This window comes from Varanus komodoensis, unplaced genomic scaffold, assembly GCF_004798865.1.
Source record: "Varanus komodoensis strain SLA01 unplaced genomic scaffold, ASM479886v1 scaffold29_1, whole genome shotgun sequence".
NCBI lineage: Eukaryota > Metazoa > Chordata > Lepidosauria > Squamata > Varanidae > Varanus > Varanus komodoensis.
The window spans coordinates 9,001,940-9,029,139 of record NW_025335759.1 but is presented as its reverse complement, the minus strand read 5'-3'; the positions used below and the strand labels follow the sequence as shown (position 1 = coordinate 9,029,139).

Genomic DNA, 27,200 nt, shown 5'->3' with positions numbered 1-27,200 from the left:
CACTGCCTCGTACAAGCCTGCCCTTGGCCTCCCACTCAAAAGTTTCTGACCTATTAGGAAATGAAGCTGATATTACAATGACAGCTTAAGATTCTAGTTCTCTCTGTTGCCCAAAAGGAACTAGCCCCACATGCACCCAGAATTCTCACAGCTCTGGGGTGTGGGGAGCACACATCAAGAGGTTACCTTTACTTTTCTGACTGGGGATGGTGGGATCTATGGTATAACCAGTGGGACTGATGCCAGCGACTGATACATTTTTCTGTGCACAAGCCTCACATGCTAAAGGGCCTCTGTGATGCTGAGTCAGTCTAATCCGTCTTAAGAAATGCGTTCTAGCTCATTTATGGACGAGGGCGTCCCCCTCCTCTGTTGGCTTTGCTTTCTGAATGAGTAGACACTGTCTTCCAGCAACGTTTTTCTGAATACTGCCACCAGGTTGAAGTGGCTCAGCTTTCTGCGGAAGTCCAAGCCTATGAAGAAGTACAGGATAGGGTTGGCACAGCTGTTCAGGTAGGCCAGAGAGGAAGCGAGAGGAAGCCCCACAGAAATCGCTTGGCCTTTCACGCCTGCCAGTTTACACAGGAGGAAGAGATGGTAGGGTGCCCAGCAAAGAAAGAAGGTGACCACAATCACCAGGATGACCTTGAAGGGCTTCTTGGAGCTGAAGGTGGCCCGCCGCCTTCTCAGTATCACAGTGATGATCCCATAACAGATCAGAATGATAGCAAAGGGAACCAGGAATCCACACACCAGCCTCAGCAGATAGAGGGCTATCTGGTCTCCGTTCTTCAGCCTGACAGTGCACTTCGTTCTGTTCTCTTTCTCTATTTTCACCTCACGGTAGAGATAGAAAGGGAGGCTGGTGGCTGCAGCCAGAACCCAGGAACTAATGGCAGCCAACCATGCCAACCAAGGGCCACGGTGGTTTTTGGACCAAACTGGGTAGGCCACGGAGGCTGCCCGGTCCAAGCTGATGGCAGCCAAAATGAAGACGCTGCAGAACATGTTTAGGTACTTGATGAAACTGTTGGCTTGGCACAGGAAGCTCCCAAAGGGCCATCCTTGGTAGAAAGCGTTCTTCAGCAAGGGCACAATCCGGCTTACCGAGAACAGGAAGTCAGCCAAAGCCAGATGGAAGAACCAGATGCAGTTGACTGTACGTGAGATTTGGGGAGCTGTGATCCAGATCACGACCCCGTTGCCAATGGAACCAAGGAGGAACACCACACTGTAGAAGAAGACTTGGATCATGTCCATTATGCTGCTCACGTCAGTTTTGGCTTTGGGGAAGAACAGAGTGGATATATTGGTGGACTCCAAGGCAGTAACATTAACCTCCATGATGGAACCTTCCAAAGAGAGAGGAATAAGAAGTTAGCCTTTCTGAGGTTTCTCTGCTAGCTCTCCATTTTCCGTTCTTGGCGGCATCCTATCCACCAACCCAGAGCTCAGATGAAACGAGGAACAGAAGAACAGGACAGCCATGCTGGATCACACCAAGTGTTTATCTAGTCCAGCATTCTGTTCACACAGTGGCCAACCAGCTACCTGTGAGAAATAAGTCATGTGTGCAACTCCACCCTTCCATCCATGTTCCCCAGCATACTGTCTCCGACACTGGAGGCAGCATGCAGCCATGAAGACCAGCAGCCACTGATAAGCGTCTCCTCCATTCATTTATCGTATCCCTTTTTAAAACTGCCCAAATGGGTGGCCATCATTATATCTTGGGGAAGTGATTCCATAGAGTGAAGCCCTGTGTGAAGAGGTCCTTTTTTATCTCTCCTGAATCTCTCACCTACCCGTTTCACCTACTAGAGATACAGATTTCTAGGTATCATTCGCCAACCTTTGGAGTGATAGACTGAGCCCATGGTAGTAGTGGCACAACTCAGTAAAAAAGGAAAATATTTGCAGGATCTGACCGCACAAAGTAGTCCTCCAGATACGTTGGATGAAAGCTCCAGTTCCCAGCCAGCAGGAGAATACCTATTGTGGCGAAGGCTGGGAATACAAAAAAGCAAACCAAATTCTGGGAAGGGGCGCATGCACATGAACACACAGTCTAGCTTAGGATTGCAATAGACAAACTCTGCAGTCCCTGCCATTATTGTAATTCGATAAATCCATTGTGTCATCCCTTGTATTCTGAAAGTATTTTTGTTTTTAACTGAAAAGTGGGTTTCTGTTTCTCCTTCTTCATTCCTTCCTTCCAGAAAAGGGTATGTTTCAGCTTTTGAGAACAGTGGGAAATATGGGTCTACTCTGATGTTGCACTCCACTCCATCCCACCCCACTCCACGGACTCTGCTACCTGAGATCCTTTTTAGGTAAAGCTAGCAAAAATATATCCCAATTCACTTTGTGGGTAATGCATGCACTTTACAAGCGAGCCTCGGCTTCTTTGCACAAATGCCCAAAATGGAAAAGGCACATCCCAGAAAAATCAAGGTGTTGTTAAATCTAAGCACCCAGCTGTTGCTAGAGACCTAGACTACACTGAAATGCAGGGCAAGACACAACACAAGGACACACATTGCAATAGTAACCACAATGTAGACCGATTGTGGCTGCGGGTATCACAGACCAGACAAGAAGCAAAAAAACCTGTTCTGAGCCAGCAGGAAAAATTAGGTTTGCAGAAGCTACATTTCCCCTTCTTTTGGAAGTTCAAAGCCACCAGAACTGAGAAAGCATAGAACAATCCCTGCAACCAAGTGGACAACACAACATCAAAGAGAAGACTCATCCCAGATGATGATTACCTGGTCAGAGGTAGCAAGACTCAACTCTTCTGTCTTTCACTGGTGCCCTTTTTTACTGAGAAATGGAGGTCCCCTGATTGCTGCCTGTCTTCCCTGCTTGGCTGTGACTTTGGACTCGAGACAAAACGAAGACAAGCGCTTGATGAAAAGAGGAACTTGATATGAGAGTTACTTAATTTTTTTCCCTTTTTGCTACAGATAGGAAAAATGCAGACGCCCACATGAAAGAAGGCTTAGCCTAGAAAGGGCAGGATGCAACCCCTGAGCCCTCACAGAGGCATGGCAGGTCATTTATTAGAACAGAAGATTCCAACGAAGAAAAGAAAGCCTTAAACAAGAGAATTCCCCTCCTAGAGCAGGATTCAGTGATTCATGGGATAAGAGGACTGCATCTGTTGGATCCTGTTAAGAGGAATTCCTTATCTTGGGTAGGGAGCTGCTCATTCTGTAGCTGAGACAATGTTCAAAGCACAGATAGGACACAACGAGGCTGGGCAGGGCTTGGGGTGTGCTCCGAGCTAATATAGAGCTAAGTTCTATGTCATTCTGCAACCCGAAGAAGTTACTTCGATCCAGCATGGCTGCCTGATTTCCCTTATTCTGTGCAATTTATTCTGCTAGTAGAAAAGAACGCTCAGCATAATTTGCCAAACTTTTGCTAGCCAAGGACAGGCTTCAACAATTACACTCGCCATGGTGAGCGCTGGCTGGCAAGTGATGACTGGAAGAGCTTTCTCGCTGTTTTGAAGCTGCTGCGGTTATCCTTGGCTTCCCCCAGGCTCCAGGGTTAGGAGGAAGGCTCTGACCTGCTGGCTGGTGGATGCTGTGTCAGTGGGGTGCTGTACCCCATCCAGGTTTAAGTCTGAGCTTTAAGCAGTTATCCATGGTGCTGGACCCTTCCTAAATTGGATCAGGACTATGGACAACTCTTTTAACAGTTAGCAGAGTAGTTACACCAGACACCGCTGGCTGCCACCCTTTCCACCCCTCTGTCCTGTGGGAAATGAAGCACTTTCATCCATGGCTCAGCACCGGGGCTCAGGACCAGGCATCAGCTACCTTCTTCTCTTTTCCTTGCAGGAGCAAAGACCCATGGTCAGGAGTTGAGTATGGATGGAGTGTGGGTTGTTATGAACTGTGGCTTGTCCGTTGTCTAAACTCAGCCTCCAAAACAAGCTATGGTTTGTTAACCACAAACAACCCATGAAGAGAGTCTATGGTTTGTTGTTCGGTTGTGGACTATGGGTTGTTGTGGTCAACAGATTATAGTCATCATGGCTGGGGTCAGACAACACAACTGTGCATGGTTCAGTGACAACCCAAACTCAGCCCTGAATTGTGGGCGATTATTGTGTGAACCCCATCTCTGTGTTTTTTCTGCATTTCTACATAGGCTTCTGCCCTCCTCACAACTAAGCCAGCGCCATCAAGTCATCTCTGAGTTATGATCCTATGAATGAAAGCCCATCCATCACAGCCCTGCTCAGCTCTTGCAAATCCAGGCAGCGGCTTCTTTTATGGAGTCCATTCATCTCATCTTTGGCCTTCCTTTCCTCCTCCTGGCTTCAAATTTCCCTCTCCAGGGAGGTTTGCCTTCTCACGATATGCCCAAATTAAGGCAGCATGAATTTGGTCATGTTTGCTTCTAGTGCCATTGTTAGCTGTACCCAAATCCAGAACAGGATCTTGCAGCTGACTGGCCGTTACACAACAAGTAAACCCTTTTGCTGTGCTGGCCCAGGTTCCTGGGACTGGTATCCGGCATGGCTAGCCCAGAGAAGGCTTAGGAACTGCCTTCCAGTCACGGGGAACCATCCTCTTCTGAGCCTGGATAGAGGTGGAGGCCTCAGTGTAGCCATGTAGCAATTCTAGGCAAGGGCCCAACTTAAAACCACAAGCTTCTTGGTTCAGCCGCCAGAGTCCAGCCTATGCAGAGCTCGGTTTATGAGCTTCTGTCTGGCTCAGAAGTGCTATTTTTAAGTCACTCCACAGGGGAGCAGCTGCTTTTATGCCGTGAGTGGTTCATAGACTGGGTGGCTTTCTCCACAGCACTCATGGATATTTTTAGGAGACACTGTGAGAGACACCATGAAGAGGAGAAGACACAGCTGGGCAGGATGAACAAACAGCTTGAACCTGAACGCAGCCATCGCCCGTGGGTGGCTTTCCCAGCATGAAGCCCACATGTCGCCCTCTCCAGCAGCACCCATGAAGAGCCCCACCCCTTGAAAAAAAATACATCAATAAATACCTTACCTCTAACCCCAGGGTCTAGAAGCTCCCAAGATGTCTGTTTTCGCTGCTGAATCTTAATCCTGGCATGCGAAAAGTATTGCAGGGGGGTAGAAAAGAACCAGCCTTACAAACACTTATTCCTTTCTCCTCCTGTGCCTGCCAGATGGAAAAGGCATTTTCAACAGGCCCATCGGAGAGGGAGTGAGAGCCGTCTGGTCACGGGGCCCAACGTGCTTGCTTTCGTGGCTCCAGAACAGACGGATGCCCCAAATCCGAGTCCATAAGAGGAATTCCAACATATCCTGCTGCAGGGCAGTCCTGTGGGAAGAACATCCCCAGCAAGCGCTGCTGTTTCACGAACACCTCCAGACTCACCAATTTTCTGAGTAACTATAAAGCTTCCTGGAATACTGCAGCGCTTAATCTCCAGACAAGAGCTGCCCCAGGTTCAAAGCTGCATGCAAGCGAGCGCAGCGATTGGCAATGAAAGCAACGGACCCAGCACTGGAGTCCTGCTTGGAAAGGTTGTTGCCAAAAGCTTCACAAGTCTCTAACACCCGAGGATAAATATTTGACTTTTCGCAAGGCCAGACCCCTTCAAGAGTTCCCAAAATGCACTGCTGCTTCTGAGTCTGTTGCCAGGATACTCAAGCTGCCAGGATTCTCAACAGGAAGGATATATATGATTAGAGTCAGTGAAGCGAAGGGCCACAGGGATGGTGGCCGCATTGCAGGGGAAGCCGAATGAGGCGAGACTGAGGGAGCTGGGTCTTTCCAGCCTGGAGAGGAGGAAACTCCGAGGGGACCTGTTGGCGACATGCAGGCACGTGAGAGGGTGTCACACGGAGGTGGGTAGCGACTGTTTTCCCCTGCGGAGGGAGCAGGACATGCTCCAGCGGAGCCAAGCTCAGGAACCACGGTTCAGTTTGGATGCCAGGAAGCACTTCCTGACAGTCAGGACCCTGAGGGTGTGGAATGGGCTTCCACGGGAGGTCGTTGAGGCCCCATCAGTGCGGGTGTTCAAGGATAAGCTGGACATCCACATGGTGGGCATGTCGTGAGCAGAGCCGGCTGGAGCCGGGGGTCAGACTAGATGGCCCGGGAGGCCTCTTCTGACTCGCTCAGTTTCTGTGTTTCTAAGTTTCTAAGCTGCCTTGCCTTGGCAGGGATGAAGGAAGAGGGAGGTGGGTTGTTCCATCACACTCTGCAAGCTCCCGTGCCCACTTCCCTCTTCAGGTCCTGAGACCGGCCGTCCCAGTTCCCTGCAGAGAGGCCTCGCAAGGGATGGAATTGACTTAGTCAGCTGCCTGCCTAAAATATCGGGGAGGGAGCTCCGAGCTGTCCAGCGATGCAAACCGTGATGCATCGGCACACGTGGAGAGTGTTCCGTGTTGACCAACCTACCGCACCGTCTACAGCCAGCACAGCATTTCCAGTGCCCGGACTCTACTCTGAGACATCTCAGATACATTTCCAAAATAGCTGTCTCCGCTCCTAAGTCCTGAGACTACGCGTGATGTTCATCACATGTCACTCCCACTTCCTCCCCCCTTTGCCCCCTTCCTGCTTTACTTAGGGCAGACTGACAGGGTGAAATCTGCATTGGGAAACTGCAGTGTGGATCCAGTGGGCTGAGAAGGCCTCTCCCGCACCTCTTCCACAGTGATTGGGTTCAAAGGTCACAAGGGGAAGCAAGTGGATCGTGAGCTGGCTCATTGTGAGGGGTTCAGATATAAGTGATGGTGTTTTCTTTTGGGCTTCCATGTTTAATTGTTTCTATAGGGATGAATTGGCATGTGCAGAGTTTATGTGAACTGTTGGCCTCTTTTGTAGTGAAGCATTTCCTCTTTTTTGGAGACTGATCAGTGGACACTTTCCCACAACTCCCATCATCCTCAGCCACCATGTTCACTGGGAGTTGCAGTCTTGCACATCAGGATGACACAGTGTTGGAGAAAGAAACTGTTTTAGATGAGTGGGAGGGAGGGAGGGAGGGAGAGAGTGAGCGAGAGCTGGGTAAAAAAACCAGCAAGACCAGGTTTGAATTTGAGGCTAAACTTGGCAACCCACACAAATCTCTATGAATAGAGGAAGCATTGGGCAGGATTGTAACAGGTTGGGTATTTTTTTTTTCTATTCTCTTTTCCTTCCTCTTCCTCACTTCCTCTTGCTCAGGCACCTGCGAACCTCAGATTTCATCATCAGACGTTTCTCATGTGACAGAGAAAGCAGAATCTGGTGCTGGTTAGGTCCATTTCTTCCCCAGCCGTTTTAATCGCTTATCATTTGGTAGAACTGAGCCCAATGGAGGTTCAAGATAGAGAACCCCAGAACTGTTGCCCATCCACAGCTGGCCATTAGCACTGGACCACTGATGGAGTCATCTGGTCTTTCAGGGTGAGATGAACTATATTTCTATAAATAATGATGACATTGGTGACTAAGCATATAAATTAACCTGTGCAGATGATATGGAAACCCATGCCCTCTTTCTCCTTAATTTTGGTGGTGCCTTCCCCCTGGCTTTGACATTTTTTAAACAGCCTCTTGGTCACTGGGTAGGTATCATGTCAAGGCCCCCTTCATAAGCTAAGGATGTTGCGGACTATTGGTGGTGCTTCCCTTGAGGGTCAAAGTGAGGGCCAGACAGTCCCACAATTAGCACCCACCTCACTTGGGATGCCCACTGAAGTTTTGGGGACATAATTTAATTTTTTTGGAACGGGACCCAGGAGATCTCGGTTCTGTTCCCCACTCAGCCATGAAACTCCCTTGGTGACTTAAGGACTGGTCAAAGACACTGAGCCTAACCAACCTCACAGGGTTGTTGTTCTGAGGACAAAATGAAGAGGAGAAAGACCATGTGAACCAACGCAGGTTGGTTCTTCTTTTTTCTTCTTGAAAGAAGAAAAAAGAAAGGGCAGAACTATAGTAACAAACAAAATCAATAAATAGTGATAGTAAGGAGAGATCAAATGAGAGATCAAAAAGCAGACAGAGGCTTCCATTAGCCGAACTGCAACCTTTATTTGCTGCATCTCTTCAGCTCAGTATCTCATATTGGCAAGAATTAAATCTGAAACTATTTACAAAACAACAACGATAGGTGAACAATAGATACGTTTGAACCTCTGCATTCTCCCATGTTACTTGCTCCAGGACCCCAAGGGAAGCTGAGCCCAGGAAGGGCTGTTTTGCACAGCAAGGGGGTTCCAGCCAGAAAACAGAGATGCATACCAGGTAGAGGAGCACTGGCTGGCCAATAGCATTAAAAATACATAGTCCAAGAGTGCAGGTATAAATAGCTTTCTGAGAAGTGGCTTCTGTACACAAGGCATTTATCGTGTGCTTGTGATGCTTCATTCAGGGGTGTTTGTGGTACTTTGCACAGTGTTCCCATCCTTCAGGGCCTCTCTAGTTCTTTCCAAGGATGTCCACAACTTCATTTAAATATTTTTTAAGATTAAGGAAAATCAGGTATTATAATTCCAATGCAGAATGAACCAGAATGAGGTTGGTGCCTTTTTGCAATTCTGCTATACCAAGTGCCACCTTGTGATTTTGTCATCAAACAAAGATAGAAAAACCTCAGTAAAGGAGCCCATCTTAATGCGGCAAAGAATCCGGAAGCAGAAGCCTTGATAAAGTGGTGGATTAAAAGCATTGTGTGAGGAAGCCCTTGGGAGGCACTAAGACATGGTGGCTTTCTTTGAAGTGATGGGCTGGGAATGCTCTGGGAACGTGCTTTTAAGCCTCTGAGGACTTCACAGCAAACTCAAATGGCTCTTAATTGTCCCAAGAGTTAGTCCTGCCACCTTTCCTGAGGCATGACATCCACAGAGCTGCCCCATCCTTGTTCCTGCACAGCAAGGGCAGGGATGGGAGGAAGGGAATGAATCACCCAGTTTGATCCCCGCCAGATCTACTGGTTCTGGTTCATGGATATGGGGTTCCATTGATGTCGCCTGGTTTAAAGATCCCCTGGTCAGTTCAAGGTTCAGTTAAACAGTAGGTGAACTAGAACTTACAGGTCCTCCCCAGAAGTTTTGATAGTGAATATTCCCAGCATATAAATATATGATATTCAGAAAAGCACCTGAAATTCTGTAGTAGTAGCTGTCAGCATCTGACAACTTAGTAGTAGTCAATATTTAAGTATCTGACTGTAATATACCTGAGTAACTTTGACATTAGCTTTATTCATCAGTCAGACCGCTCAGCATCTATACATGTGAATAGGCAAAAAGCTATAGCTGTTTAATTTCAGATTTTTATTCCCAAGCTTAAATGTCAAATTTCCAGATCAAAATCTAGCTCTCAAAACTTGCCTGATTTCAAAATCTTCCGGATACTCTTGTTCTCGTTCTAAACTGGTCCTAGCCTTCCACTTTCATATTTTGAAATTCACCATTTCAAGAATGCTTTGATGGGGCCTCGTCCTGCATAAACAACTGGCTCGTCCGAGCGGGTTGCTATCATACCTTTATTGGTTTGAACGAAAACAGGTACATTACTCAAATGTTGCGGGTGGGGAGGGGGCAGCACCAGATACCAGAGCATGGTCTGTCTCATGGAGAGGAACTGCTATTGGATAAAGGGAACTGAAACCACTGACTGTCTCATTCCTTTACCATAAATAGTTTCTGTGCTGCTATTGAAGAAAAGCATGGGAGTAGCTACCCCTGCTAGCTACCCCATGATGCACAGATTTTGGAAAGAGAGCAGAGAGGGAATTCAGTTGGGTTTTGCCCAGTTATTGCTCAAATGCTATGGGCCTGAGGAATGGGGTGGGGGGTGGATATATATACTCTTCTAGGAATCGTCTACACTCTAGAGCAGAAAGATTTTATTTGATTCTAAGGTGATCTGGGGGTCCATCAGGCCATCTTGGATAAGATTTGCATATAGCTGGCACTGTAGGCCATCTGAGCAGTCCTCTGTTATTGGGAGCCCCAAATCCTACAGTCGATGATACAGTCCTCTTAAAACTCTAACACTGTAGCTTGATGAAGGTGGAAAGTTGGAGAGAGCCATGAATCTCAGCGAAATGAGAAGCTTTGTGTGCTAAGTTATATCAAGAATGACCCCAGGAGAACTCCATTTAGAAGGATGAATACAAAATGGCCGACCTCATGTTGGAGCCAAATGTGCTCTGATAGACAGTAAGCCCACAAGAAGGCTTAATGTAAAAAAACCCACCCCCAAAAATGGAATCGGATTTTGCGTCATAAAAGCAGAGCTGAATTTTGCTGCATATAAACGTAACACAGAACTTTGCCTCAGGATGACAATAGTTTCTAGCCATTCCTTGCTACAAAATGGCTGCCAGGAAAACAAGGCAAAGTGGAGTTCCTAAAGGAAGCTGCTCTTCCAAAAGGCAAAAGGCACTACACAGCATAGTTGCCACTGCGAACAGCAAAAGTCTTGGTTACCAGATACATTATCTAACTTATGAAACCTGAGGCCTCACCTGTGTGGGGAAAGTCCTATCAAAATTCAGCAGCAAAATGTATTTGGATGGGACTCAACTAGTAAGAGAGAAGGGAGAAGACTGAATATCATTTTATCCTCTTGATTTTCCTTTACTGAAGCAACCCAGTCAGCAAGAGCAGCAAGACTGATCCACCCAGGCCTGCTGCACCTCCCTTTGGGCCAGTAGTCACCTGCACGTATCCGTTGTGCCTCTCTTCAACTTTCACAGCAGTGACCATGTTGCCATCCCTCACTGAGGTGATTTTGTGATCATCACCGTCACGGTCATGGTCTTGGTCGTGGTCATCATCGTGGTCACGGCTGTGGTCGTGGCCATTGTCAGGCTGAGCAGACGTTGGTGACGTCACCACAGTGGAATGAGTTGGCTTGCTGGCAGCAGATGGGGCTGCCATGTTGATACGAGCATTTGCTGTCGTTGGAGCGGCTGTGGTAACAACCGTGCCTTGACCAGGCAGAACTGTGAGCTGAGGGATCTTGGCAGCGAAGTGCGTTTTGTTGGAGAGGTCAACATTGCAGAGGCTTCCAGAGCAGCAGGAACCTACCAGGGTGATGGCCGGGCTTCCCTTTTTCACCTTGGTACACTCCTCATCCTCAACACAGCCTTTGATAGGCCTGGTTAGTGTGAAATTGCCTGGAAAAGGGGAAGAGTAGGGTGAAGATGATTTACAGTGCAGAGCAATAGGTTCATCTTGGACGTTTGCTCACGGCTCCCTCTAAAGAAGTCTTCTCCAACGTCATAGCCATCCAATGTGTTAGACTAGAACCACCATTATCTCCAGTCAACATGGCCAATGGAGGCCCCCAGAAGGATTATCTGAAGCTACTATTCCAAGCCAAGCCAAGCTCTCTGGGAGCAAAATGGTTCTTCCCAAGATGGGCCAGAGACTTCATGAACCTGATTTAAATTCCTCATGAGTTTGGTAGAGCAAGACACTCCCGAATCCTTCAACACACAATTCTGTGCACATTTAGACAGAAAAATTCCTACAAGTGCTAGAATATAAACAGGCAATACGCATGTGTGCATACGCACACACAATTATTACACTCAGTCGTGGGAAATCTCAGGATCTGATTCATCCTGAAGCCGCTTTGAGCCTTAGCTGGCCAGGTGAAAAGTGGCCATCTCAGATGCTCTGCACAAGTCCTTACCAGCTCTCATTGTAACGTTGCCGTGGAAACAGCCCCGGAAGGAGTCATAACATTTGACTATGGTAGAGTTGCTTATCGCACAGTCATTGCCGCTGCAGCTGTAGCATTCCACACCATTTGCAACTCTCGCACTTTCGTTTCCTGAGAAACCAAGCAAAATCCCAGTATTAGCATGGACAAAGGGCCACTCCCTTTAACCCTATTTGAATGTCATGGGAAATGTTCTGAGGATGCTAACAGGAAATCATTTGGAGCTGCAAGCCAATCGTTTCTTAAAATGATAAATCTAAGGAATAGTTGAACACACATAACTATGTATAAATCTCAAGTTACTGAAGAAGAGCTATGATAGTTACATAGCTCAGTTACATAGCTCATACATAATTATGATTTAAATTGGTTTAACGAAAGCATTCCAGGGAGTAAAGGATGGGCAAGTGAAGTGATCTTTCCTCTGGGTAAGGTTACCTGTTCTCCCAAAGTGTTGCCTTCCCTCTCTGCATGGGGATTAGATGATGCACAATCACCGATCAAAGGCTAACAGCGTGGTCTAGTGGAGAGAATCCAGGACTGGGGACCTGGGAAATCTGGGTTCTAGTGCCCACTCGCCCCACTGGCTTTGGGCCAGTCACTGACTCTCCACCCAACCTTCCTGACAGAGTTCCTGTGGATAAATCGGAGCCATGTGGGTTGGCTTGGTTCTGCACAAGAGGGCAAAAGTGGGGGATCTCAATGCAATATGACCTACGATAGCCACAGCATAGCATTTCTGCACTATGCTAGCAGTTTGGGGAGAGGCTGCAGGTCAATGACAGAATGCCTGCTCTGCATGCAATTGCAGTCCCAGCCTTCTCCAGGGAGGGCCAGGAAAGGTTCCTTCTGAAACCCTGGGGACCTGTTGTTGGTCCATGCTGACCATCATTGCTAGATGGACCAAAGGTGTGACTCAATAGAAGGCTGCTTCCTAAATTTCCTACTTTCCCCGAAATTCAGTTGTGTTCTTGTCATTTGAGCCACATCTCGGAAGGAAGGAAGGAAGCACAACTGCAAAGTCTGACTTTCCAGTTGACCTCTGTGGAAGCTGCTCAAAATATGGTTGTGTATTTTACAGAAACCACTGTAAAGTCACCAGCGATTGTTGGGCATAGCTATATGCACATCTCAGCAGAACCCTCTGGAAAAACAAGAACATTTCAGATGTGGGATGCCTTTGGAAATCAAGGATGCTTGCAAAGCTTTCCGGCATCAGGCTGCCGATTCTGACAGTGGTGGGAGAGAGAACTCCAGCACTACACGTCATCGTTGCTTCTCATGGCCCAGCTACTCACCCACGGGTTGCAGCTCCAGGCTTCTGATGTCCAGTTCAGTGTTGCAGTGGCTGCTGTTGCACTGGTGCAACTGGGAGAACGCCACAATCCCATGGACTTCGACCGCTTTGTCGTTTTTGCCTGACATGCCTAACCCACAGCCCTTCTCACCAACGGAGAACTTCCCATGACCTGCAGACAGACAGACCAAGGAAGTGACTTGGGGAAACAAAGAAGCAACAGCTCATGTGGACGGATCCACGTGCTTCTTCTTCGACTGCTTCTCACAAGGTCTGTGTTGGGATGAGGAACCTTTTTCCAACAAGGGCTGCTGACCTGAACATGTAATATGGAAATTACCCAACCCCAGAGGTAGGGTGTTCTTATACGGGGTTTTCTTCACCGTATGTTTTCTGCAGTTTTTAATTTTCTATGTTTCTTTTTTGATAAGATTTTACAGCATTTTAATTGCATTGCTCTTACGTACTGTTGCAAACCGCCTAGACAGCTTTGGTTGTTGGGTGGTGCAGAAATGCAATCGGTGTCATTATCTTTTGACAGAGGAATATTCTGGGAGTTGGACTGGGTGTCAGAAGTGGGTGGGACCGTTGCCTTCTCTTTCCCTGCAGAAAAAGTGGGTCATGGCTTCTCTGTTGGCATATCATTGGTAATTTGCAGGTAGACTTCCTCAGTATGGGGCAGCTTCAACTAAGTATCACGACTCGCCACAGTTCATAAAGTTATGTTCAATTGTCTTATCTAATTCATAAGCTACTGGAGTCATCATGAGAGTTTGTGAGAATGAATTGCATACTTTTGATTTCACTAGTCATACAACTTGCAAAAGAAAGGAGGCTGTGGGAGAAGCTGTCAAACTCTACCTTGATTCTCTGCTACATTAAGCTTTCCCCACTCACACAGAGTGGGAAAAACTCCGTGTGAGTGGGGAACTCTTTTCCCACGGAGCAGAATTTAGTGATCTGGTCTTCCCAGAATGGCTTTGCTTGAACCTGTAATTAGCAGCTCAGAACCTGTTCAGTGCAAGGGCTCAAGGCTGGATGTGAAATTACAGTGTTCCTTTAAGCTTGGGCAGACAGAGTACCTTCTCCCTCGGCCCTGAGTAATTACAGCCAGCTGCCAATAGCACAGCAAGCAAATCAGAAAGGCAGAATTGCTCAGACATGTCTTCTTCTAGAAGTTCTAGATGGCCAGCTGCTTACTTGCTGCCTGGCTGCAAGAACAGACTGGATGAGGGCTGATAAACTGGAGTGCAGTCTAGACACGACAGAGATGTTGCTAGTGCATGGTTCCTCTGACCACAATGAACCTGTTCTGGATGGAGCAAGTTCATCCGTTGCGGGGTCTCTAGGAACAATTTTTGCCACTTGAGGCTCAGAGGCCCTCAATGCCCAGAGTGCCTTCTACCAGCTGCTAGCTCAGCTATGTTCCTGGAGATCTTATGCTCTGGATTCAGCAGCCTACACTCTGGTAACTTCCCAGTTGGATTACTGCAATGTGCTGTACGTGGGGCTTCACTTGAAGACTGTTCAGAAGCTGCAGCTTATGCAAAACACAGCAGGCAGAGGAATAACAAAGCCTGAATATAGCACAGCCATTCTGGCCCACCTGCACTGCCCGCCTGCGTGCTTCTGAGCCTGTTTTTATGAGGTGGTTTTATCCTAGAAAACCTTACATGGTTCAGGACCACAGTCCTGGTGGACTATCTCTCCCACTCTGAACCTATTCAGATATTATGAGCAACATCAGGGGCCTTCTTCCAAGTGCCACTCTGATGGGGGCTTTGAAGGTGACAAGAAAGGACAGCGCCCTCTTGGTTGTGGCCCCAGAATTCTGGAATGCTCTCCCCACTAAGGTCCCCCTAGCACCAACACTCAGCTCCTTGGCCTCATCTCAAGACTCTCCTCAACTCCATTTCTGTAAACATTTATGCCATTCAAATTGTTTTACATGTGGTATGTCAGCAACCATCCCGCATGGTATTTTTGTGATCTGTTTTGGGAAACTCCCCACAGAATTTCAGCTATTGGGTGGCCTAGAAATGGAATCGGCGCATAAGCCAGCAAATCGCTAAAAATGATAATACTCACTCCACCCCACGGCAGCCACAGTTTCCACACAGACATGGGAGGACGCTGGACACGTCACTTTCTTCATCTTGTCCGCATTGCAGCCACCGTCACCCAAGTCTACGCAGCTGTGGCACTCCAGGGCCAGGGCGCCTGTAAGGACAAGCAGGTGTGGAAAAGGCGGGTGGGAAGGAGATAAGGAGTAAGGATCTCTTTGCTCAGGAGACACATATGTTTCTTAGACTGGGCAAATAAATTTACAGAGCAGTCCTATAACTCCTGGGCCACGGCATTTAGATCAGATCGGTCTGATCTCTGGATCCAAGCTTAGAGGCAGAGCCTTGCCCTTGGACTGGGGGAATCCCCTCCTCATGGCCAACACGAAAAGGCCTGAATTGCCACATCGCTGGGTTTGGAGAAGCCCTCCGCAGAGAAAGGGTTTAGAGGCAGGGCGAGAGGAAGCCGGTGTCCCTGAGAGCTGATGTACTCCACCTTGAAGACGCTGCAATTTGAGGGCTGAAATTGACCATTCAGCTGCTTTGCCGCACGGAAGGAGGGCAGAGGGGAAGAGAAGCCCCATGTTTCTCCCACTCTGCATAAGATGCCCATACTCCTCAGCGTGCAAGGAGTTCTGGGCTTCCCCGTTGCATCATGCCCTTATTTGATTATCAGTGGATAGGAAGAAATTACATTTCAAGTGTGTGCAGGGGATTGGATTGTGAAAAAATAGTTTTGGATCATTGTACTGTTCAGAGGCTCTGCTGGAAGAAAGGCAAGGAGGTTATGGGTTGCACAAGCAGAGCAGTGAACCTCCTTGGTGCTTAAAAGGCGAATCTATCTCTTGAAATCATGCCAAAGACTTGTGGCTTTTAGCTCGTTAAGACGAGCACCAGAAATAATGGCCCCGCAATTGCCTTCTCAAATCTTTCTGCAGATAAGTCATGCTCTTGCAGTGAGAACTGAGTTGTTTATCCTACCGAAACAGCCTCATTCCCAGGAAAGGGGAGGGAGCTTGGGTAAATCCCAACAGGCTCTGCAATAGTGGGAGAGAGGAGTGTGCAAAACCCATGGCAAGGAGGACCGTTTCGTTCTAAGCCGGCGGGGAGGAATTGGTGCATCACCTGCCCAGGCACCTTTGGGGACGCACGGAGCATTCCCCTACCTATTCAGGGAACCAGGGAGTCACAAAGAAGGGGATGCATGCTTTCTTCTGGTTGCTTATTAATATTCTGCCTCCGTATTTCATCACTGTATTCAATAAACAGTATATCATCTTTATACTCTAAATCCCCCCTTTCTCTTGGCAGCGGTCTAAACATAAGCTTTTGAGAGACTCCGAAAGCATAAGCAAATGTAGCTTGTGGAAAGAAGACACCTGATTTTTCTTTCCTTCATGACCAGATCCTCTGCTTTTTCCACTCAAAAAGTCCACAATCATACACAGCACGATTTCTCAAGCCTCTTGGGGCTGGAACATCCAGAAGTGTCCCAGCTCCTTTTTCTTGGGAACAGGAAAGTTAACTGCTAGCTGCCAAACTTGGTTTCTCTTGAAAAAGGGGTTTTTGACAGGGCACGGCCAAATCAGCTATTATCTTTTCTTCAGACTTGTCTGTTAATGATTATCCCTTGCCTGCTGGACAATGACAATTTGTAGGATTTCCAGGAAAAAGATGATGACAAACAGATCATCTTTATTTGATGACAAATGTGATCATCATATCTAGAAGAGATACGATTGGTGACTCCAAAATCAAGATCAACGGGGCTTTTCTTTGGATGGGGCACCACTAGGCAGGGTGTTGCTACGCCAATAGAGACTCCCATTCCACTTGTATCTTGCTCTTCATGGGTAGTGTCAGAAATTGATTAGCTTAGGCGCCTGCTTGGGGCCACAAAGAAACTTGCTCTGCCTTCCTTGAGTACAGACTTAGCTTACCAAAACCGGGCTGAATTTAAGCTCTTTGCACTTTGCGCCACTTCCTTTTTGAACCTTCCTGGAGGCAAGCTCTATTTACATCCTCTCCTGGCCACTCATCCCCATTCAATCGCTTTTCTCTGCTTTTTCCTTGTCTCCAGCCCCATGTTCCTCTTCCAGGAGGCTCTGGTCTTGAGGTGGGGGGAGGGCCAGTATTAACACAGAGGGTCCCAGCTACAGGGGCTTCCCAGGTCTCGGGTGCAGAACACTCTTTCTCAAGCGCTCTTGCAGCTCTCTGCAGTGACCCAGCCTGCTCTCGGAAGGCCCAAGACTTTGGAAAGGATCCGCACCTGGAGAGCTTTTCTTTCAAGGGCTGTGTTCCTTTCCTGAGAGCCAGGTGTTGTAGCGGTGAGAGGGGCTCGGAAGAACTGGATTCTAGTCCCACTCAGCTCACTGGAGGAATCTGGGCTAGTCACTGACTCTCAGCTTAACCTACCTCACAAAGTTGTTGTGAGGTTAAAAGGAAGAGGCCCTGTGAGCCACTCTGCATTTCTTACAGGAAGAAAGGGTGGGGTATGAATATAACGCACACATGAATGCACTTCAGGTGTGTGGATTTGTGCTGTGCCAGCTGGGCAATGTGGATTTGCCGCCACTCGGCTGCCATTGCGTCACCCCAGCAGCAGATGGCCTGATTAGGTGGTGTTGTGGCAAACAGTTTCTCTGAAATAAGGTCAAAATCTGCCTGGAGGGCTGGAGGGTTGATCGGGATGAATCATGCGGAAGGGGAAGAACATGGCCACTGATTCTCCCTCAGTGACCCCTCATCAACTTTGCAAAGGAAACCTGGCAGGGGTTACATTACCTTCGTTGCATTTCCGGACCACCCGATAGCCTAAGGTTTCTGGGTGACTTACAAAGATTAAGACCCCAAGGGTGTGATCCAGGTGAGATGAGTGGGAGCCCCCCCCCCCCACTTTGGAAGCTCCTGCATCCAATGCAGAGCAGGAAAAAGGGTGGAGGTGATCTTTGCTGCTTTGCTCCACCCAGGCTGCATTTTCATCAGACAAATATTTGAGGCTGCCTAGTGACTTATCTGAGGAGGAGGGAAGGAGGCTAGAGTGGTTTCTTGATACCCCATAGTGCTCTTCTCTCTCGGTCCTCAAAGACTTCCCTTCATCCTTTCTGATGAAGAAAGTGTGTCCAGCCTTGGAGAGTGGTCAGAGAAATTCTTTCTGTACCAGCACCAGAGCTGGAGCTCTGATTTCCATCTCCGAGGTTGGAGGGCTGCTCTGGATTCAGAGCAGGGAAACCAAACTATCCTATGGTATGGCAGATGCTGACTAGAGGCCATAAGATTTTCCCCTAGAAGAACACCATGTAAAACCAATGTAAACAAGAACAACTAAGGGGAAAAGTGGGATATAAATCTAATAAATTTTGAAATAGTAAAGGGTAAATCCTTTTAAAAAGTACAGTATGCTATCAAATGCCTCGGTGTGGAGGAAATGTGTAAATTGGAAGCAAAAAGATGGCAGGCAGGCCTCACTGGAGGAGGAAGCACTTGGAAGAGGGGTTCAGATAAAGAGAGGGGCTCCTACTAGGATAACAGCTCCACATGGTCCTAAGCCATGCAAAGCTGTATAAGTCAAAACAGCACCTTGAGCCGGGCTTGGAAACATATTTCCCTCAAAAGGCGCCTTCAGACACATCTTTTATTGTGCCATCTTTGTGCCCTATTTGCAGAAACTTAGTGCATGCAAGTATTCAAAACGCCATGTCTTTCGTGTAACTCTCCTATGCCTTCCTGCTTCTCCTGGTACAATTCCTAGGATGTCTTGCTTAGAGTCTAGCACACCCAAACAAGGTCAAAAAGTTCCAGTTTGCTGAACAGCTATAGAGAAAGCAGTCCTGGACACGCGTTGTGTTTTCCCTCCTCAACGGATTTTTGTTTTTAATGGGAAGAAAAACAGAAGGAAGAAGCACTGCCAAGAAGTGGGTGAGTTGTAATGGTGCGCTTTCCTAGTGTAGGTTTGATTACAGTGGGCAGTAAAGGGTTAAGCGAATCCTCTCTGCACAGCTTCTCTACATAGGAATGCCTTCTTCGGCAGCAGATTTTGGTCACAAAAACAGTAGTTTTCTGGCTTACTTTCTTTTTCTTGCTTTCCAAATGAACATGACTGAAACACAAACAGCACTGAAGAACTGGCATCAGTAAACTATGATTTCTAAAAGGAAAAAAAAATCAAAGCAGCAGCACCAAGACCTCTCCTCATGAAGGGCCCAGCAAGTAAAAGAGCTTTCAGACGGGCGTCAGAAAATCATGGGATGAAATAGCAAGTGAGCAGTCCCTGTGAATTTTTGCAGGGTCTGTGTGTTTGCAATGTGCAGCTTGCTCCAAGAAATATCCCACCTTTGCTATTAAGAGGGAAGCCTACACCAGGTCCAAGAGGTCCCCAGGCAGGGTATCCCTCAGGGCTCTCCTTCTCCCCACACCTTAATGGCCTTTTTACATGGCCATTCAGGCAGCTGGCTGAGCCTGGAGCTGTCGCCATCTTGATTGCCCTAGATTGTCTCTGGATCCAGGTGCGGGAGGCCTCAGAGGCATTCTGAGGAAATGAAAGTTTGGGCAGCTGTCTCTGTGGCAGCCATTGGCTTGGAAGTGCTCCTGCCTCTCAAAACATGCAAAGAAGAGCAGGAGAAGAGAAACAGTGTGTCAGAGCCTTTCCACACACCTGTGGGAAGCTCAAGCATGACCTGCTACAGGATCCTCTTCTTAAGTTCCTCAGCAAATGAAGAATTCTGTCTCTGGGTCTATAGTCATTCTGACTAGTAGCCACTGCTTCCTCGTCCTCCAAGGATTTGTCTCATTGCATTATAAAGCCTCTTTTGTGTAGCAAATTCTATTGATAACTCTATGTGAAAAAGTGCTTCCTTTTGGCTCAAGATGGCCTATGTTCCAAGCTCTCCTCTGTTGGATGGGCCCTGTTCCTAGATGCAAGCAAGCCCTGAACAGCTGGTCAGTTAGGAGGTGGCTGTGCCTTCAGTTTTTGGAAGATGGTTGTCCACCATGCTACCGTGGTCCTCCTTTGCCAGGTTTTTGATCAAGTCCAGAGGGATGTGGTAAAATCCACCACACTTCATGGCTGGACACTACAGACAACCAGCTTCCTATGCAACCATATGAGGTTGTCATAATACCACACTGTCAGCATTGCAGTAGCTGCTGTGAGGATAAAATAAATCCAAGTCGGATTAAATCGCCTGCCAGAGAGATCTTTGTGATGGTATGGGAAAGTAATGCAAGCAACAAGACTCTATTGTGTTGTCAGTACAAATTGCTTAAATTACCTCCTTTCTATCCCACCTTTCCTTCAAGGGACTCAGCTGATATACCAATTTCCATGGTCCCAGCTTCTGAATATCTGGGCTTTTCTCCTTGTGCAAGAAAAACCAGAATTAAAAATCCACAGTGGGGCCATCACCAAGAATACAAAACCTTGGGTATGGAACAGGATTAATTAATTTGGATTAATTAGATTGCTACCTTTTTGATAGACTAAAAAGGTCCATCCCCCAATTTATCAGGCAGGAAATTTTAGTTAATAAATGGTTGTAAAGCAGCTACAGGTAGCAACCTCCACCTTCCTTCTTGAAGGAAGGTTCTGAACGGACATAAGTAAGCATGGTATATGAATGAATCTTGCTTTCTCCCACTTTAATGCCTTTACCTTATATTAATTAAATTATATCAAAGTATTGATTATATAAATTAAGTTATGCATATTTAATCAATGGATTAATCAGCTAAAATCAACTGAGAGGTCTTTAATTGGGAGGCTGTCTTTAGCCCTGTTCTCGGAGTTAGCTATAGGGCACTAAGTATGTACACACACAATAAGGCACCTATTTCAACTCCGTCTTCCATAAAGCGGACACTATGCGCTTTCTCCTCATTATGTGAGACATGCCACTGTTAACACCTCTGCTTTCGAGGCACCATTCCCCCTCTCCTATACGCAAGGGCAAAACCATCGTTCTTTTCTTATTCCTACGCGGGGGATCCTAGTTGATTCCACCCCCTGTGGGGGCAGCTTCACAGCATATCAAGCCCCAGCATCATTAATCCAGGCCCGGTTCAGATGCTGCAGGTCCTAAGGACCACTCATGAAGCTCCGCGCAGATGTGATTGCCACCAGCCCTCAGAGGCAAGACCTTCCCAGTTCCTACCTTTCATGAAGAACGTCAGAGCCAGGAGAGATGCACAGGCCTGGAGCAGGAGGTGTGTACCCATTGTAGCACTGGATAAATCCCAATCTTGCGTCGATGCTTTTTTTACCTCCCTTGGGTGCCTCCTGCTGCTATCAGGGACCGGGAGAGGAAGCTAAGACATTAAATATGAGCAGACAGCTGGGGCGGGGCATGGCATGGCAGGCTCCCCGGCGAGGCACACCTCCTCCGTTCATACCCTGGTGCAGGCCTGCAGACTTTTCTTAATGCATCCTCTCCAGCCCAGGGCCAAGCACTTCCCTTCCTCAGCACTTTGAAGCAGGTTTTTTCTGACGCCTCTTTCAGAAACTGGAACAGCCAGTTGAGGGATATTTTCCGACGCCATTCACTTCAGGAGAAGATAATTACGGACAAGTCTGAGCAGCGAGCGGGGCCTGAAAAATCTCAGCTCTTGCGCAGGTTAGGGATGACACTGGAAGATTGTCCAGAAATGGAACTCCACCTTTTCCACAATATAAAGTAGTCCTACTGCAAACTTGCTGGGGTCCCACTTCAGTTCAGCAGACTCCAATCCACATGGAGATTCAAAACAGTAGAAATCCCGTCTTCTTGCTAAACAAAAGGCCACCAGAAAATGGTGGTCTGAAGAACTGGATGTGGTAGAAGCAGACAGGCAAAGACTGGGTTCGGACAAACCAACAGCCCACACTTAAGTGCTGTGTGTGGACTGTTTGTGGAATGAGAGTTATCGTGTTGTCCGAACCCAGCCCATGTTCTACTCCTCCAGCTGCATGAATGCTTGAAATCGTTGTCATGGCTATCATCCAGGTAATAATAAAAATACCAGAACAAAAGTTCTGATATAAAAACCTATTTCCCCTAGTAACTCTCGAAGAGCTAACCTACATGCTGCAGGAAGGTCTGTGCAACTTGGCCTCCGTTGACCGGCAGCCAAGTCATTTGTCTGTTTGAAGGGCTCCTTGTGGATTCCCTTGCAGGGGAAAAGATCGACCAGGAAGTTCTTTTCCTCTGTCTGGGAGAGAAGCGATCAGGAATAGCTGCTTCAAAGGAAACAAGCCTAGCAGGGAAAGCGAGGGCATGCTCTCCTTCTTTCCCCTGCACCCCATTGTTGCCACCAGCAGTTTCGTAGTGCCAAAAAAACCAAAAAGTTGGAGGAAAGCTACTAAGAGCTCAGCATGAGTCATTCTGCCCTTAGCAGCGCTACCAGTCAGACGAAAAAAGCGATGTTCGCCCCACCCTGACATGGCAGCGCACGTTCAGATGCTTTCATCAAAGGACTCCTTTCCAGGTTGCGGTTATTCAGTGGCACCCCTCGTCCCGCAAACCCCCACGAAGCTCACGGGGCTTCCATTTCATGTGCCAAACTCGCACGACTCAGGGATATTTCCCAGGGCGATGGCAGAGGGGAGAATTTGGGCATTGACAAGCGGTGCCAGGCTGAAGGGAGCTGGCACTTTTTATTATTTGGATCCCACCATGTGTCTGAGGGACCTAGGGCAGCTAAAGTACTTGGTCCCTGTCCCCCCCCCCCCCCGTCACCCACCAGCTCCTCATAATCACTCTTGTGTTATGCAGGCAAGGATTTTATTTATGTAGGGAACTTCTATGCCGCCCCATTCGCTGAAGCCTCGGGGTGGCTCACAATCATAAAGAGATTGAAGGTTGGTTCTCATTTTGCTTCTGAGCCCAGCTGGCACACTCGAGATCTAGGGTGGTTTGATGGTTAAGAGCAGGGGACTGGGACTCTGGCGATCTGGGTTCTAGTCCCTGCTCAGCCAAGGAGCCAGCTGGGTGACTTTGGGCTCAGTCCAGCCTACCCCACAGGGTTGCTGTTCTGGGGATAAGATTGAGAGCAGCAGGAGAATGATGTAAGCTGTTCCGAGTTCTTTAAAAAAAGAAAAAGTTAACTAACGAGCAAACAACGTAGGTGTTGGTGGGGTGAAAGGGTGCCAACAGAGACTTCCTGAGGAAGTGCTCAGCCCTTTGCAGGGACTATGGGCTTGGATGGCATGGGAAAAGCAGCCTCATTCTGGATGGCAGCTGCTCAAGGTGGGGCAACTTCAGTTTCAACTGCAGTTCCCATGAGTGGTTTCTCAAGGGCTCTCTTTTATAGGGCAAACGGGAAGCAGATAATTCTAGAGCAGATGGTTATGGGAGGAGGAGGAGGAGAGGAAGGGTGGTTGATCACTTCATTCCCTGTGTATTAGCTGCTCATATGACTCCTTTCCCCAAGTGCTTCGCTCCCCAAGAGGACCATTCTTTCTCTCAAGGTTTTCAGACCTCAGGTGAGGGACAATTCCAGCCTGTCTGGAGTCCCAATTCAGCACCTGGAGGTTCCCTTGATGTCCATGCCTCCTTCTCTATGCCACACCCCCCTTTCCTCAACCATCTGTCCTTTGTTGTCTCCTGGTGTTTGGTTTGTCCCAGGTTTAGTTATAGGCTGTACAAGCTTCCAGCCAAAACATGCAGGGGGCGGGGGGAGGGTTGTTTGGACTTTCGCAGCCCTTTAGCCCCTGGTTCTATCAGCTGCAGGAAAGCCCAGTTTGACTTCTTGGTGGGAAAAGGAGCCTGTGAAGCAAGGGCTTTTCCAAAGCAAATAACCAGGAAGGAAAATGTTTGCCCGCAGCTGCCCATGTGCCATCTGGAGCTGGCGTGGGGCTGATGTAGCTTGCAAAAGAACTTGGAGTGTCCGTCAAGAGAAGTGACCATGCACAGCTATTTGATTCTGCTCTTAGGGTTGCCAGCTAGCCACGATGCAACGCGTCTTGGCCTGGCCTTACCATCTGAAGAGCAAGAATGAGCTGGTGAGGTTTTCCATTACATAGAGATGAACACTGTCTCCTGCCTACGCCTATGCACAAAGCCGTGTTTTAAAGGCATAGCAACAAAGACCACGAGAAAAGTTGGCAACTCTACTGAGTCAGTGGATGACACAGGTGTGGGAGTGGTCCCTACCCCACCCAACCTCTAGGATTAAGGTGATGATACTGTGTCATGGAGGAGGAGGAGGAGGGGGAGGAGGAGAGTGCTGTGGGTGACTCAGCATCACCATCCATGCTGACTCAGCACGGACCCCACCTGCAACCTGGGGAGTGTCCCACCTGAACATGCTAGAACATGCATGGTCACACATGCAAGCAGAGAGCCTCTTAGCTCTGACGCACATGTCAGGTTGAACATGGGAGTTGCGTGCTGCTGAAGCGAAGAAGGGGGGAAATGGGGCAGTGCTAAGTAGCTGAAAGATCTGGGACTCAGGCCAACGAGACAACAAGAAAAAGCATATATGTACATAGGGTAATTTACACGGGCTCGAAAGTCTATGTGTGTGTGTCCCTAAGGACACCCCTGTTTGCAAAAAGGGATGCATCTAGGGGGGACCTCAGGTAGAAAAATGCTTTTTGGCGATGTAGAGGAAAAGGATGTGGCAAGGTGCTTGTGCTTCCAGCACTCACAAGAAGGGCAGAATTTCACCAGAGGGTTGTTGCAACTCCATACCTGGGAAATGAGCACCTGTAGCATTTAAACATGATGTATCCCTGCCCAAAAAAAGGGGAGGGGGCGGGGAGGAGGTTATTCCTAGCAATTATAGAGTGCAGTACTGGGAAATCTTGGATGGAAACAGGCGGAAAGTTACATCCCTGTTGTCAAAGCAGGAAAGGATGTAATTATAATCTGACATAAAGATTGTTCACTTAAAACACGCATGTGTGGAGGGTTCTTATGGTTAAAGCAGTTAAGCAAGTGGAAGTAAAATATGAACTGATTTATCGTGCAATCGTCTGCTTGTTCCTCTATGGGTGTTAGTGGGTGTGAAAGGCATACAGCCAGCATGGCTGTAATCTTGAGTTTATTTTCCTGAATGTAAGTCTAATTAAACTCATTGGAAATTACTTCTAATGAGTAATTAGCAGGAGTTGCATTTCACTCACTCCTAGAGACTGGGCTGACCCCAGTTCCAACCCCAAACCTAATGGGAGATTAGGCATGACTTTTCCTTGTATTGGAAGTCCCTGCACAGCCTATAGACTATTAGAATGTATTTATGCTAACTTATTTATTTAAATGATTTATGCTTATTTATTTACATGTTTATTTAATTATACTCTGCCTGTTTTCTTTCAAGAAACCCCAGGTGGCTCACATAAAGCTCTCTTTCTGTTCAGCTCTTCTCCCCACAACAGACCTGTAAGAAGGTTGGGCTGAGAGTTTGTGACTGGCACTGTCACCCAAGGAGCAGAACAGGGACTAAAACTCAGGTTTCCCAAGTCCCAGCCTAAACTCTGATCGCTATGCCAAACCGGTTCTCTTACTTAGAAGAAACGATCCCTTTAAGTCTATGAAAGCAACTCCAGGATTCTATCTTATGGCCAAACTGGATGTGACATGGGTCAGGTAATTCGGCACTGAATAGCTCTTTTCAAAAAGGCAAAGAAAAGTATGATCATTCAGGAGTACTTGATTTAGACTGTGGCGCTGGGGAAAGGAGGTTCCCAAAACAGAATCTGGCCCTTGGCCTTTCTGCGTGGCTGCACTGCAGGCCAAGCTGAAGGTAGCGTTTGTGTGGTTATGGATCTTGATTGTACTCTTCCTCCTGGGAGAATCTCTGAGCCCCATGTGCATCTTCAGTCGAAAGTGAGGCTTGTGCAATTTTGCCTGGGGTTTATATGGTGTGAAATAATAAATGCACTTCCGTCTCCATGAAAGTACATGCATTTTGCTTCTGTGTAGCTCTTGCGAGTTTCTAGGACTGGATGGGTGCAGAGTGCCATGCAAAGCGGAATCCTTGATCTTCCAGGGGCTGCTGCTGTTGAAGGAGCGAAGCCTTCGGATGGGAGGGCACTGCTCCCCCTTCTGACCATAGCAATGTACATCCTTGTCTATATCTATCGCTTACTGTAATGATGCTTTGGGAAATTGTGAGCTGCTTTAGACACATCTCTATGGAAAAGATCTGTTCTCATCACCCTCATCTTCCTCAGTCTCAGGGAGGAAGAGCTCGGCTGCTGTCAGATTCGCTCTTGTTCTGGTTCTCTCTTTTGCTTCACTATGTCATTCCATCTGGGCCCCAGGCAAGCTTTCCCCCAGCACAGAAAGGTGTACTAATTCTTGCATGGGTTTGTGCTCACTGGGACACATGCCCCTGCTGACTGATGCATGTCAGGAGTATTTCAGGGCATGATCTAGTCTGGATGCTTGAAACCTTCCAGATGCAGAAGATGATGGACCTTCTGTGCAAGGAGGAAGGCAGAGGTCAGCTCCGCACTCGCCTGCCCCATGGGTCACTTGGCTGGTTTCAGCTGGTCATGTGAAGTGCCTTGGAGCAGGGAGGGAGAGGCCGAGGTGCTACTAGGCTACCTTGCGTCTTGCCAATGCCAGTCCTCTGTCCTTCCACTCTTCCTGCTGAAGTTCATCACCAAGGTCACCCTTGGAGATGCAGCTTGTGCCATTCTTTCTGTATCTGTTGTAGTTGAGGGTGTGTGTGTGTGTGTGTGTGTGGAGGGCACTTGGATGCTTGGAGACCTACCTATGAGGTTGGAGCAATTTTTCAATCTCATGGATAGATTTCTGGGAAAGCCTATGGCTATCTGGATGTCGTGTAGCATCCATAGGATCGCTCCCTTAGAAATGTGTGCATTTCCCCTTGCAGATGTTTCAGTTCTGTGCATTTTCTTGGAATTCGTTTTTGTTTGCATGATGCCACTGCAAACTCAGAATTCTATGGGTTTCTGACCACAAATTGCAGTTGGGCCCACAATCAGTTCTAGGAGGCTGAAATGGGGTAATCTCACAAGAAGAGCAAATCCAACACATTTCTCACCCATCCCTATGCATAGTGCATCAGTGCTGACCAGCAAACTGGCTACAGTTCTCATAATCAGGTGAAGAATTAAAGGTTGGGACCAGCAGGGGAACCAGCTGGGCAACTTCTGTGGCGTCCAGGAAGTCGGGGTGCAGCTACAAGCCCAGGCGTGTTAATGCGCTTTCATCCCCC

The 27,200-nt window shown here is 47.8% G+C and overlaps 2 protein-coding genes across 2 annotated transcripts; both read right to left on the bottom strand.

The window, feature by feature from the left end:
* Positions 1–321: 321 nt before the first annotated feature.
* LOC123026057 (chemokine-like receptor 1) lies at positions 322–1,344 on the bottom strand. Its single transcript, XM_044435291.1, has one exon. It carries the CDS (start codon positions 1,342–1,344, stop codon positions 322–324), a length of 1,023 nt encoding a protein of 340 aa, XP_044291226.1.
* A 9,241-nt stretch (positions 1,345–10,585) lies between these two features.
* Positions 10,586–21,251, bottom strand: LYPD3 (LY6/PLAUR domain containing 3). The gene is made up of 5 exons (XM_044435290.1): positions 21,188–21,251; positions 15,064–15,195; positions 12,977–13,147; positions 11,649–11,789; positions 10,586–11,127 (listed from the first exon to the last, which is right to left on the bottom strand). The coding sequence occupies exons 1-5, from the start codon at positions 21,249–21,251 to the stop codon at positions 10,586–10,588; spliced, it is 1,050 nt and encodes a 349-aa protein (XP_044291225.1).
* Between the last annotated feature and the right edge of the window lie 5,949 nt (positions 21,252–27,200).

Coding starts and splice junctions, on each gene's coding strand:
- LYPD3 (XM_044435290.1), bottom strand. CDS start 21,251: ATGGGTACACACCTCCTGCTCCAGGCCTGTGCATCTCTCCTGGCTCTG. Junction 13,148..15,063: donor TGTGGCTGCCGTGGGGTGGA/GTGAGTATTATC, acceptor GTCTGTCTGCAG/GTCATGGGAAGTTCTCCGTT. Junction 11,790..12,976: donor CCTGGAGCTGCAACCCGTGG/GTGAGTAGCTGG, acceptor TTGGTTTCTCAG/GAAACGAAAGTGCGAGAGTT.
- LOC123026057 (XM_044435291.1), bottom strand. CDS start 1,344: ATGGAGGTTAATGTTACTGCCTTGGAGTCCACCAATATATCCACTCTG.